The sequence below is a fragment of the Bos indicus genome, chromosome 1, assembly GCF_029378745.1.
Source record: "Bos indicus isolate NIAB-ARS_2022 breed Sahiwal x Tharparkar chromosome 1, NIAB-ARS_B.indTharparkar_mat_pri_1.0, whole genome shotgun sequence".
NCBI classification, from domain to species: Eukaryota; Metazoa; Chordata; class Mammalia; order Artiodactyla; family Bovidae; genus Bos; species Bos indicus.
Genome location: NC_091760.1, coordinates 146,657,453 through 146,671,419, shown reverse-complemented (window position 1 = coordinate 146,671,419; position 13,967 = coordinate 146,657,453). Strand labels below are relative to the sequence as shown.

General features: G+C 44.8%; 1 protein-coding gene across 1 annotated transcript; it reads left to right on the top strand.

Moving 5' to 3' along the window:
- Window positions 1–265: 265 nt before the first annotated feature.
- Window positions 266–7,685, top strand: S100B (S100 calcium binding protein B). Its single transcript, XM_019963794.2, has 3 exons — window positions 266–386; window positions 3,495–3,632; window positions 6,443–7,685. The coding sequence occupies exons 2-3, from the start codon at window positions 3,495–3,497 to the stop codon at window positions 6,581–6,583; spliced, it is 279 nt and encodes a 92-aa protein (XP_019819353.1). The 5' UTR covers window positions 266–386; the 3' UTR covers window positions 6,584–7,685.
- The last annotated feature ends 6,282 nt before the right edge of the window (window positions 7,686–13,967 follow it).

Below are 13,967 nucleotides of genomic sequence, written 5' to 3'. Positions count from 1 at the left end.
ACCCACTACCATCCTTGCCTTTAGAGGAACATCAATATTCACGTATAAATTTAAAACCAGTACAAAGAGCTGACTCCCCACTTTCTGCCCTACAGGCCTTTTTCTTCCTTGGCCCGAGTGCAGGCCTGGCTCCCGAGCGAGTCCCGGGTGGCGCCGTCAATGCGGCCCTGTGTGTCCAGCCCCCGCGGGCCGCAGAACCAGGAGAGGGAGACGCAGGCCCCGCCCCCGGCCCGCCAGCGCCCCGCCCACGGCTCCCATTGGCTGCCGGGCTCTCGGGGTGCCGGTCACGCCCCCCGCGAAAGGATAATAGGCTGTTTCTGCCCTAGTCCCGGCATTCAGGACGCCGAAACCAGAGGTGACCGGAGCTACAGCCAAGGACCACTGACGTGAGGACACTCAGGGGAACCTGCTCTGGTGTTTGGGGGGCAGGACCCGGAGGGTGGGCTTGGGAACTGGGCGGTACTTTAAAAACCCCTTTAGGGTGGTGGTTTAGTCGCTAAGCCGTGTCCGACTGTTGCAACCCCATGAACCGTATAGCCTGCCAGGCTCCTCTGTCCCTAGGATTCTGGCAGCATTTCAAAAGTACGACTCTCCTGCCTAGCGGACACGGCTACCTCAACTCCAGGCAGCGAGATTCATCCTACAGATGAATCACGTTCTCCCGGTGATTCATCACTACAGTCGGGGAAACGTCGGGTCTTCGGCTCGGCTGTTGCTGCAAGTCGGCCTCTTGCTTAATTCTTTGAAGAGAGGGTTTGCGTCCTCCGCGGAGAGGGGACGACGCCCTGAGCTCGGAGCCGGCGTCTTCGGACGCCCTCCCCCAGGTCAGGGCGAGTGAGGAAGTCTTTGCAATTAAATTACAACCAAGCCAAAGAAATTGAAGTCTGTGGTAGGTTTAACCATCCTCAGGTTTCTTGGGGAGGTAGGGCTCTTGCCTAGAGGGATTCCCACATCTCCTGTGATGTGACCTTCTGAGGAGCTAACGCCCAGCAGTTCTCCTGTTTTCGAAATAAAAGATTAATGTAGAATATTCACGGAATGCAGCGAAAGGAGAACTGGATATTTGACTTCCAGTTCTCTTAAACAACAATTTTAACCATCAATTGGGAAGACTTTAACAGGAAAAACTTGTAAAAATTAATTTGTAGTGTTTTTAATGAAGAAAATCGCATTTTATGGCGTTTTCACATATGGGATATATATTTTATGCCTTTCCTTTAAAAAAATCCCACTACTCATACTTCACACAACAAATATTTTAGCCTCATCTTTCCCAGTCATCATGAAGCTTGAGAAACATAAGGACTATGCAAAAGTTTCTTAAGTTTTTCGTTTTCTTTTTTAAAAAATTAATAATTGAGAACTCGAGTTCCAAGGATAAGAAAGTATGAAATGTTAAAGATTTAATACACCTGAATTGTTCTGTCTACATGTGGTATTTTTAGGGACTTCAGAGCAAAACAAAGTGTACTGATTATTAATAGGTAAGTTTAACAAAGATCAGAGAAGGCAATGGCATCCCCACTCCAGTACTCTTGCCTGGAAACTCCCATGGATGGAGGAGCCTGGTAGGCTGCAGTCCATAGGGTCTGGAAAGTCAGACACGACTGAACGACTTCATTTTCACTTTTCACTTTCCTGCATTGGAGAAGGAAATGGCAACCCATTCCAGTGTTCTTGCCTGGAGAATCCCAGGGACGGGGGAGCCTGGTGGGCTGCCATCTGTGGGGTCGCACAGAGTCAGACACGACTGAAGCGACTTAGCAGCAGCAGCAAAGATCAGGCCAAGGCAAAAATCTTCAATCCTTTTCCTTTGAAAGTCAGAAATAAATAAGAATTTAAATCTTATATTCCAATGTATTTTTAAAACTATAAATGATATTCAATACAGCAATGGTTTTTCAAAAATGAGACATAATTCTTTATTTTTAACTATGACACTGCAAAGATTCTTTAATGATTAGAACTCAAGGCCAAAAGCTGGCAAATTTCTCTGGCTGAGCGTCCGGCCGTTTTGTGAAACAGTTGACAAGCAGTCCTTTGTATACTGCTGTTTCCCAGGGTTGAACAGCTGTTTCCTTGGCTTGCAGACTGTGTGGTATAAGGTACATGTTGTGGGGGAGACAAAAGCTTCCTACCTTGATAAATGCAGAGCAAAGGCGCCATTCTGTAATTGGAGGCAGCGCTGCCAAGAATACAAAGTGCCTGGAGGTGGTCCAGCCTCTGCCCGCATTTGTTCTGGCATCAGAGCTGGTATTGGGAAGGAAGACATTTTCCTCTACCCTTCTAAATTCTTCTTGCTGGTCTAAGAATTAAATAAACATGAGACAGGTAAACAGGAGAAATTTAAGTCGAAGTTTGAAAACATATATACATGGGAGAGACCCAGGAAAACTGTCACTCACCAAAATGTGGAAGATGTTGAGAGCAGTGGTTTGGGGCTTCAGAGGGGAGGAAGCAGTTCACACAGAGATGGTGAACCAGCGTTTGCTGTGCCAGCAGAGGTGATGGGACACGGAGTGGACTCAGGTCTCCTAGCATTCCCCCCGCCCTCCCTTGCCCCTGGCCCACATTCCTTGCTGACCTCTCTCTCTGGTGGTTGCTCCATTCCTGTAATAGGCCCTCCATCTAAATTCTAATTCAGGCAGCTACGGGGAATTTCTTCCTGAGTCCTGGGGGCCTTGATTGTTTTCAGATGAAAATAATCTGCATCCCAGAGAGAATTTTTGGGGTGGCAAGTCTTGCTCCCCTACAGTAACTTCATCAGATGATTGTATAATACCTTCAAATTCAAGGTCCCTTTCCTTGATCTTCTTTTTCAAAAAAATTGTGGCAATTCTACCATATTTATTTTTTCAGTTGAATTATCTAGCCATTATTTGGTCATGTTCTTCACCGCCTGCCAACAAAAGTCAGAAACATTTTTGTTAAAAATGAGTTAAATTTATATATCCATTTGAAAGAAATTTCCTACATTTTATGACCTCAGTAGCTTTTGGAAGGACCTACACTTTTGTTGCTAAACTTATGCTTAGAAATATGTGTGTGCTGCTGTAAAACAGGACTTTTCTGCTACATTTTCTAACTGCTTATTGACAAAACATAGGAATATTATTGACTTCTGTATCCTTATTTGGCTCCTGTTCACCGTAATTAATTCAAAACCTTGCTCCCCTGTACCGTCACCTCATCTTGCAGTCCTGCCAGGACAGGGTGGGGAGTCTCCTAGGGATGGGGGAGGACTCAATCCCCCTCACTGCTCTTCCTCTGTATTTTGGTTGAAGTTTTCCCCAAATGCAATCAGAAGCCAGAGGGCTTGGGAACGGAAGACAGAGAAGGGAGGGTTGGCGGGGAGTGGGTTCAAGGGGTGATGAAAAGCCACACCCTCTAAGCTCAAAAGGGGAGGTGAGCCAAAGCCAGTTGCCCCCGATGGTAAGGTCGGTGTAGGTAACAACTGCTCTGTTCTACAAAGCGTCTTTTTTTGTGGGCCCCAGATGTCTGAGTTAGAGAAGGCCGTGGTGGCCCTCATTGACGTCTTCCATCAATATTCCGGGAGGGAAGGTGACAAGCACAAGCTGAAGAAGTCAGAACTCAAGGAGCTCATCAACAATGAACTTTCTCATTTTTTAGAGGTGAGTCTTGCTTTTTAAAACTACATTAACCTGCTGTCCTGTCCACTTGTAAGACCATCTGTCCATTTTCTCTTCTGAGCTGCCCTGAACATGGCTCCAGGTTGGTATCAGGACTCCTCTGTTGTTTCTGAAAATGTGTTTGCACAAGTGAGCCCTCAGTACAGAGGCTGGCTTAGGTAGGCCCCACAATTTTCATTTTGTGTACAGTATGAGCATCAAGGAAAAACTGCTGTCTCCAACGCAAGAGTACAGGTTCTTGGGAAAACCTAAGGACATACAGCAGTAGGGTGGCTTCCCCATTGGCTTAGTGGTAAAGAATCTGCCTGCAATGAGTAGATGCAGGTTCTGTCCCAGGGTCAGGAAGATCCCTGGAGGAGGGCGTGGCAACCCACTTCAGTATTCTTGCCTGGAGAATCCCATGGACAGAGGACCCTGGTGGGCTATAGTCCATGGGTCGAAAAGAGTCAGACACTGTAGCGAGTGAGCACGTACAATGATAACAATGACAAAGTGGGATGGAAACTACACCATGACTTATCACACACTGAACACACAAGAAGACTGTTAAAAATAAGCTTTTGTTCTTGGGAAGAGGACTGTTTCTGCTTTCTCTACATCGTTAGATCCACCACAGTGAGAAGATGCCAGGTATTACTGAGCTCTCAGCATAGTCGATGCTGGGAGAGATACAGGCCCCAGGACCTGGCTCATCACAAAGAGGCCACAAAATAGTCACAAGAGAGGCCCTGGGGCCTTGCAGGGGGACCCTGTGGGGTGAGGTGCCCTGGCAGGAGCTTGCGAAGCTACATGAGGACATCTGATGAGGCCCACTGCCCTGGCAGCTCCCCTTCTGGTGGATCTGTGTCCAGATGCTCCACTGAGGACTCACTTCCCCACTCACAACCTTCACTGCCCTTGGCTCAGATGGCCCGAAGGTCATCTCTGCTGTATCCATATTGTGTATTCAAGGCAATGAACTGCAGTCCACCTGGTACCTAATATTCCCTTGGTGCCCAGAACCAAGGTTACTGAAGTGATCTTGCACCCAGAGGAAATGGCCATACAGTGCACCAGTGCACTCATGTCTGACCAGGAGCTAATTCCCAGGAAGACATGAGAGCCCAGCCCACATGGTGGTGGGAGCTGTCCTCCTGCGCAGGCTTGGTGCAGGACGAGCCCCAGCCTCCGTGCCCCGAGTCTGCAGGGCTCTCCCCACCCAAACACTCCTTGGCTGCAAATGGCGCCACCATCGTAGGAAGCGGCCTGCAGACTTCAGGGGGGATCCCCTACTCTGATTTTGAAGCTGGTTTTCTCAGGCACCCAAGTTCTCAGCATGGTAACTGCCTGCTCACACTTTTACTTACCTTGTTTCCCACCACCTCACCTAAGAATCAGAAGGTCCTGGATTCTTCTGTGAAAAGAATTGTTGCAATGAGACAGTGCTTACCAAGTGCAGCTCAACAAATGTAGCTACTGTCATTAATTATTGATTTAAAACATAGAAAAAGCTTAGCATGTGGGAAACACAGTTTATAAAACAAAAGTAAATCATGGTAAGTATATCAAGGTATCATGAACATCGTTGGCCTGGTTTTTAGGAAGTAGTTGCTGTTTGGAGGCAAATCTTTCCTGTAATTGAAATTAATCTTTTAGCGGATGTTTATAGGTACCACCCAACCCCTCATGGGAACCTCAGTCTTTTACATGTTTTATGTCTAAGGCAGCCATTGTGCGTTATACTCGACTTCTTCAGGCCAAGTGCTCCTGCCCTGAGGACTGGGTGTTCGGAAGAGTCGGCGGTGTTATGCTCCTCTTCAGCTCGTGTGTGCATCTTTCCTGCACTGTCTCTGTCCCTCTGTCTCACCACTCACTTTACTCCATGTTGGGCATAATGTCAAGAAGAGTCCCAGACACCGCGAAAGCAACTCAAGTGCCAAAAGACACATGAAGTTAATAAATTTAGGGCATGTTCCCGAGAGTTATTTCAGCCAGAAACTACTTTCAAAACGTGAAAATCCACTGGAAGCCTTCACTATAGGGTCTTCCACATGCAGAAACAATGAAAAACTTATAGGAGCCAAAAGTTCATTTTTGCTTTCAAGGCATTTGCATATAATGTGCTCAGGCTAATCTAGACTGTACTCTCCCTTTCTGTTTTTTTGTTTTTTTTTTTTAACACAAGCAGCCTGCAGTTTTTCAGATCCTGGCTGTTCCAGTCAGTCTTTTAGTAGCAAGATCCCACTGCACCTAAAGGAAAGTGGAAGAGAAGGCTCAGACCCGTAGAGACCTCTGCCAACCAACAGCCTCCTGGTCACTGGAGAAAACCTTTCTGGAATTTTGCATCTCATGTCTTAGGTTGTTTCTAAATTAGTTATTATTATTATTTTTCTTTTTGCCCTGGGATTTTTTTTTTTTTTGGCTGTGCTGTGTCTTCTTTGCTTCACGGGGCTACTCTCTAGTTGCCGCAAGCAGGGGCTTCTCATTGCCATGGCTTCTCCCGTTGTGGAGCACAAGCTGTTGGGCACGTGGGCTCAGCACGTGGGCACTGTGGTTCCGGGGCTCTAGAGCACAGGCTCAGTAGTTGTGGTGCAGGGGCTTAGTTGCTCTGAGGCACGTGGGATCCTCCTAGATCAGGGATCGAACCCATGTCTCCTGCATTTGCACGTGGACTCTTTACCACCGAGCCACCAGGGAAGCCATTAGGTTGCTTCTAATACAAAATTATTAAAGCCAACCAACTTCTGATCATGTCTTTGTGGCCCTAACGTTCATTTAGAAGCAAGCTGGACAACCTGTCTTATCTCTCTCAGGAAATCAAAGAGCAGGAGGTTGTGGACAAAGTCATGGAGACACTGGACAGTGATGGGGACGGCGAATGTGACTTCCAGGAATTTATGGCTTTCGTTGCCATGATTACCACTGCCTGCCACGAGTTCTTCGAACACGAATAAGGAAAAGAAAGCAGCGGAGCTGTTTCTGCAGCAGAGACGGAGTTTGACCAGGGGAACAGAGGCAGGGCTTGCAGGGCTGTAGGAGCTGAGCTTTCCGTGTTGTAGCTAATTAGGAAGCTTGATTTGCTTTGTGAGGGAACAATTGAAACCTCTTTCCAAGGACCATTTTTAGTGCCCCCAGCCTTACTTCTGCATTACTGGGCATAGTGTTAGCTTTCTGGACCCAGGGACTCTTGGTAACTATAACTTAGGAAAGTCATTTCTCAGTCACAAAGCATGTGCTGTGCTAGCTGTCCAAGCTGTGGAGACCCCTCACCTAGAAAAAAAAATTGACTACCAAAAAGGACTGGAGCACTGTGGGTTCCACATGCTGCCACTACATTTAAAAACACAAAGCTTTGTCCACCATCCTTTGAAAACGTTGCCCATCATAAAATCTTCTCATCACTGGAGCAAATGAAACCTGGTGTGGTTGGGTGGCCTGACAGTCTGTCCCACCTGCCAAAGAGCATGGTCACATTTAGAGCCCTTTCCAACAGGTGAGCTGTGATGTTTGCCTATGCAGTTAAGCTAATAGTTCTAAATGGAAAATCTGTCTCATAAGCTGACAAATGCTGACATTATAACTGTAAAAAGAACTGAGAATCAGACTTCTGCATTCAGTGGGATTCTCCCGACAGAACCACACTTTGCTGGGTCTCTGGGGTTTGGGGCAGGGGAGCAGGGGGCTCAGGGCAGGTCACAGCTCTGCCCTGGAGATGGCCGTACCCAAGCACCTGCACCTCCTGTTCTGTCTGTAGAATGAAGGTTATGATGGATGTGTCTGATGTGCAGTGAAGGTCATTCTTGATCTGTCTGTGCAGACAGGGTCTGCTTCCAGCTGTTGGTGAAGCCAGGGAATTTTATGACCTTTATGCTTTTATAGCCACCAATTCGAAAAAAATCAAGTTACAAATATTAAGAATCACTCCCAGGAAAATTCAAATTAAGCATCAAGCTTATCTATCCTTTTTCTCTTATGCTTTAAGGACACAAACTTGGAAATCATAAACTAATTGGTCGCTTGTAACTGCATTAAATAAAAAGCACTGTAACAAACCTACTTGGTGGTTAAGCATGAAATAAAAGCTGTATTCTTGCAAAACTGGAAAAAGGAGTAGTCCACACAGCCTGTCTTCATCAGGGCTGCAGATACAGCACCCCCCAAGCCAGGGTTAAAGCTTAGGTGGGGAAGAGAGGGTGTCACAGGGTAGGGACATGAGGAGTGACAGAAAGGGACGGGTTGGAGGGGTGGGTCCATTGGAGAGACATAAAGGGGAAGGCTGTCAGTTCAGTTCAGTTGCTCAGTCATGTCTGACTCTTCACGACCCCATGGACTGCAGCACACCAGGCTTCCCGTCCATCACCAAACTCCCGGAGCTTACTCAAGCTCATGTCCACCGAGTCGGTGATGCCATCCAACCATCTCATCCTCTGTCATCTTCTACTCCTCCTGATTTCTATCTTTCCCAGCATAGGGACTTTCCTAATGGGTCAGTTCTTCACATCAGTATTGGAGTTTCAGCATCAATCCTTCCAATGGATATTCAGGACTGATTTCCTTTAGAATTGACTGGTTTGATCTTCTTTCAGTGCAAGGGACTCTCAAAAGTCTTCTCCAACACCACAGTTCAAAAGCATCAATTCTTTGGCTCTCAGATTTCTTTATGGTACAACTCTCACATCCATACACGACTACGGGAAAAACCATAGCTTTAACTACACAGACCTTTGTTGGCAAAGTAATGTCTCTGCTTTTTAATATGCTGTCTAGGTTGGTCATAACTTTTCTTCCAAGGAACAAGTGTCTTTTAATTTCATGGCTGTAGTCACCATCTGTAGTGATTTTGGAGCCGAAGAAAATAAAGACTCTCACTGTTTTGATTGTTTCCCCATCTATTTGCCAGGGAGCGATGCGACTGGATGCCATGACCTTAGTTCTGAATGTTGAGCTTTAAGCCAGCTTTTTCACTCTCCTCTTTCACTTTCATCAAGAGGTTCTTTAGTTCCTATTTGCTTTCTGACATAAGGGTGGTATCATAAGCATATCTGAGTTTACTGATATTTCTCCCAGCAATCTTGATTCCAGCTTGTGCTTCAAACCAGCCTGTCATTTCACATGATGTACTCTGGATATAAGTTAAATAAGCAGGGTGACAGTATACAGCCTTGACATACTCCTTTTGCAGTTTGGAAAAGTGAAAGTGAGGTCGCTCAGTCGTGTCTGACTCTTTGCAACCCCGTGGACTGTAGCGCACCAAGCTCCTCCATCCATGGGATTGTCCAGGCAAGAATACTGGAGTGGGTTGCCATTTCCTTCTCCAGGGGATCTTCCCGACCCAGGGATCGAACCCAACCAGTCTGTTTCTCTATGTCTGGTTCTAACTGTTGCTTCTTAATTTGCATACAGATTTCTCAAGAGGCAGGTCAGGTGGTCTTGTATTCCCATCTCTTTCAGAATTTTCCACAGTTTGTTGTCCACACAGTCAAAGGCTTTGGCATAGGCAATGAAGCAGAAGGAGATGCTTTTCTGGAATTCCCTTGCTTTTTCAATGAACCAACGGATGTTGGCAATTTGATCTCTGGTTCCTCTGCCTTTTCTAAATTCAGCTTGTACATCTGGAAGTTCTCAGTTCACATACTATTGAAGCCTAGCTTGGAGAATTTTGAGCATTACTTTGCTAGTGTGTGAGATGAGTGCAGATGTACAGTAGTTTGAACATTTTTTGGCATTGCCTTTCTTAGGGACTGGAAAGAAAACTGACCTTTTCCAGTCCTGTGGCCACTGCTGAGTTTTCCAAATTTGCTGCCATATTTGGTGTAGCACTTTCACAGCATCATCTTTCAGGATTTGAAATAGCTCAGCTGGAATTCCATCACCTCCTCTAGGTTTGTTTGTAGTGATGCTTCCTAAGGCCCACTTGACTTCACATTCCAGGATGTCTGGCTCTAGGTGAGTAATCACACCATCATGATTATCTGAGTCATGAAGATCTTTTTTATCTAGTTCTTCTGTGTATTCTTGCCACCTCTTCTTAATATCTTCTGCTTCTTTTAGGTCCATACCATTTCTGCCCTTTATTGTGCCCATGTTTGCACAAAATGTGCCCTTGGTATCTGTAATTTTCTTGAGTATCTTAATTTTCTTGAATTTCCCATTCTATTGTTTTCCTCTATTTCTTTGCACTGATCACTTAGGAAGGCTTTCTTATCTCTCTTTGCTATCCTTTGGAACTCTGCATGCACATGGGTATATCCTTTCTTTTCCCCTTTGCCTTTAGCTTCTCTTCTTTCCTCAACTATTGTAAGTCCTCCTCAACCATTTTGCCTTTTTGCATTCCTTTTTCTTGGGGATGGTTTTGATCACTGCCTCCTGTACAACGTTACAAACCTCCAGAGTTCTTCAGGCACTCTGTTTGTTGGATGTAATCCCTTCAATCTATTTGTCATTTCCACTATGTAATCATAAGGGAATTGATTTAGGGCATACCTGAATGTTCTAGTGGTTTTCCCTACTTTTTTCAACTTAAGCCTGAATTTTGCAACAAGGAGTTCATGATCTGAGCCACAGTCAGCTCCAAGTCTTGTTTTTGCCGATTGTATAGAGCTTCTCCATCTTCAGCTGCAAAGACTATAATCAACCTGATTTCGGTATTGACCATCTGGTGATGTCCACGTGTAGAGTTGTCTCTTGTGTTGTTGGAAGAGGGTGTTTGCTATGTTCAGTGTGTTCTCTTGGCAAAACTCTGTTAGACTTTGCCCTGCTTCATTTTGTACTCAAAGCCCAAACTTGCCTGTCACTCCAGGTAGGCCTGTTACTGACTTCCTACTTTTGCATTCCAGTCCCCGATGATGAAAAGGACAACTTTTTTTGGTGTTAGTTCTAGAAGGTCTTGTATGTCATCATAGAACCGTTCAGCTTCTTCAGCTTTAGTAGTTGGGGCATAGACTTGGATTACTGTGACACTGAATGGCTTGCTTTGGAAACGAACCGAGATCACTGTCATTTTTGAGATTGCATTCAAGTACTGCATTTTGGACTTTGTTGACTATGAGGGCTATTGCATTTCTTCTAAGGGATTCTTGCCCACGGTAATAGATATAAAGGTCACCTGAATTAAATTCACCCATTCCTGTCCATTGTAGTTCACTGATTCCTAAAATGTTAATGTTCACTCTTGCCATCTCCTGTTTGACCACTTACAGTTTACCTTGATTCATGGACCTAACATTCCAGGTTCCTATGCAACACTGCTCTTTACAGCATCAGACTTTATTTCCATCACCAGTCACACCCACAACTGGGTGTTGTTTTTGCTTTGACTCCATCTCTTCCTTTTTTTTTTTTTTTTTTTGGAGTCATTTCTCCACACTTCTCCAGTAGCAAATTGGGCACCTACCGACCTGGGGAGTTCATCTTTCAGTGTCATATCTTTTTGCCTTTTCCTACTTCTCATGGGGCTCTCAAGGCACAAATACTGAATGGTTTGGCATTCCCTTCTCCAGTGCTGCAGTCCTTGGGGTTGCAAAGAATGGGACTGAGTGACTAAACTGAACTGTGGAGGGGTGGGGCCATGGGAGGGTATAAAGAGAAGGGGCCATGAGGAGGGACCTAACAGGGAGGGGAATAAGGGGGAGGAGTCTGACCATGGGAGGGACCATAAAAGGGTGGGGCCATGAGCAGAGACATAAAAGGAGGGGAATAAAGGGGAGAGGTGGGGCCATGGCAGGTATATAAAGGGGAGGGTTGGAGGGCTGAGCCATGGAGGGACATAAATAGGAGGGGCATACAGGGGAGGATGTGGGGGTGGACTGGCTGCGCTGTGGGAACTCAGTAAAGCTCACTCGCTCAGTTGTGTCTGACTCTGAGACCCCATGGACTGCAGCACACCAGGCTTCTGCCACAAACATGACTGCAAATTCTGGTACACAGATGTATTAGGATATGCAAATTTTATTTAGGTTAAAAGACAATAGCATTAAGTATAAACCAAAGGACAAGGGAAAGAGAAACAAAAGGACAAGAAATATTCTTCTGAAAATAGATGATGGTGGAGAAGATCATGGAACAGCAGAAACACTGTAATTAGTAGCAGAAAGAAAAAAGAGTGATATGCATTGCAGAAATAGATAAACGGAAGAATGAAGGGAATGACTTGAAATATTAATTGGTAGGAAAAATCACTGGATATATACTTAAACAAAAACTCTAAAAATCAAATGCATGAAAGTTGAAGAGAAAATGCCACCAAGAAGAGAGACAAGGAATAAAAATAGGATAGGGGTTAACACACACTCTTCAAGTGTAAAGGACAAGAGAAAAATAACAGAAGAAAAAGGGTAAAAAAGCTTACCCAGTCAATACATGGTATATTTTGATCTATAATCAAACATACACGATTCTCTTAATTATATACAAGAGATTTTTTTTGGAAAATGAACAAAAATCAAAGAACGAGAAATAGAAATGACCAAAGAAGCCAAGGAAGAAATTTTAAGAGAAAAGAAGAATTCAGTAAAAGGGGAATTACTAATAGAATAGAAAACAAAGATAAAGAAAATTTTAAAGTTGATGTAGTAAAACCACAGTGTAATCATACCATAAGAATTTTTTATAAAACCAATACAAAGAAGAAATTGAAATGGGGGATGTAAGAGATGAGAGCATGAGTTTAGATTTGGAAAGAGGAGAACAGAATGAGTAGGAGAGATTCTAGAGAAGTCTGAGTATCTCCTTGCAGCCCTGAGACCCCAATCACACCAGCATCCTTACCAAAGCGGTCTCAGTGACCCTGTGCAGGCAGCTTAACTCGCATGCTCTGCGCTGAAAAGCAATGACAGGCAGCCAGAGTTATGGGGAAGGGGCTGTGTGATTTCATCTCCCACTGGGCACTAACCTGTTTGTTATCCAAAGTGGAAATGGCCTTGTGTAAAGACACTCAGTAAATCTTACTGAGTAAGATCTCAGGGCTGCAAGGAGATACTCAGACTTCTCTAGAATCTCTCCTACTGATTCTATTCTCCTCTTTCCAAATCTAAACTTATATTCCCAATTTGTCAGTTCAGTTCAGTCACTCAGTGGTGTCCAACTCTTTGCAACCCCGTAGACTGCAGCACACCAGGCCTCCCTGTCCATCACCAACTCCCAGAGTTTATTCAAACTCATGTCCATTGAGTGGGTGATGCCATCTAACCATCTCATCCTCTGTCATCCCCTTCTCCTGCCTTCAATCTTTCCCAACATCAGGGTTTTTTCAAACATCAATTCTTCACATCAGATGGCCAAAGTATTGGAGCTTCAGCTTCAGCATCAGTCCTTCCAATGAACACCCAGGACTGATATCCTTTAGGATGGACTTGTTGGATGTCCTTGCAGTCCAAGGGACTCTCAAGAATCTTCTCAAACACCACAGTTCAAAAGCATCAATTCTTTACAGTCCAACTCACATCCATACATGACCACTGGAAAAACCACAGCCTTGACTAGATGGACCTTTGTTGGCAAAGTAATGTCTCTGCTTTTCAATATGCTATCTAGGTTGGTCATAACTTTTCTTCCAAGTAGTAAGCGTCTTTTAATTTCATGGCTGCAGTCATCATCTGCAGTGATTTTGGAGCCCCCCAAAATAAAGTCAGCCACTGTTTCCACTGTTTTTCCTTCTATTTGCCATGAAGTGATGGGACCAGATGCCGTGATCTTAGTTTTCTGAATGTTGAGATTTAAGCTCAACTTTTTCCACTCTCCTCTTTCACTTTCATCAAGATGCTCTTTAATTCTTCTTCACTTTCTGCCATAAGGATGGTGTCATCTGCATATCTGAGGTTATTGATATTTCTCTCAGCAATCTTGATTCCAGCTTCTGCTTCCTCCAGCCCAGCATTTCTCATGATGTACTCTGCCTATAAGTTAAATAAGCAGGGTGACAATATACAGCTTTGATGTACTCCTTTTCCTATTTGGAACCAGTCTGTTCTGCCATGTCCAGTTGTATCTCTAATTTTCTTGAAGATATCTCTAGGCTTTCCCATTCTAACATTTTCCTCTATTTCTTTGCATTTTTCACTTAAGAAGGCTTTCTTATCTCCCCTTGGGTGCTACGCCTACTTTAGTCCACTGGCCATTGTGGAATGCAGAGTTCTGTACAGGCCCAAACCCTGTACCTACTACTGAGGAAAGTAAGGACTGTACCAGGTCTCCAAGCACTGTCCTCAGGAAGGTTTTTTTTTTTTGTAAGTGGACTTCCCAGGTTGCTCGGTGGTAAACAATCCAATGCAGCAGACACAGAAGATTTGGGTTTGATCCCTGGGTCAGGAAGATCCCCTGGAGAAGGAAATGGCAACCTGT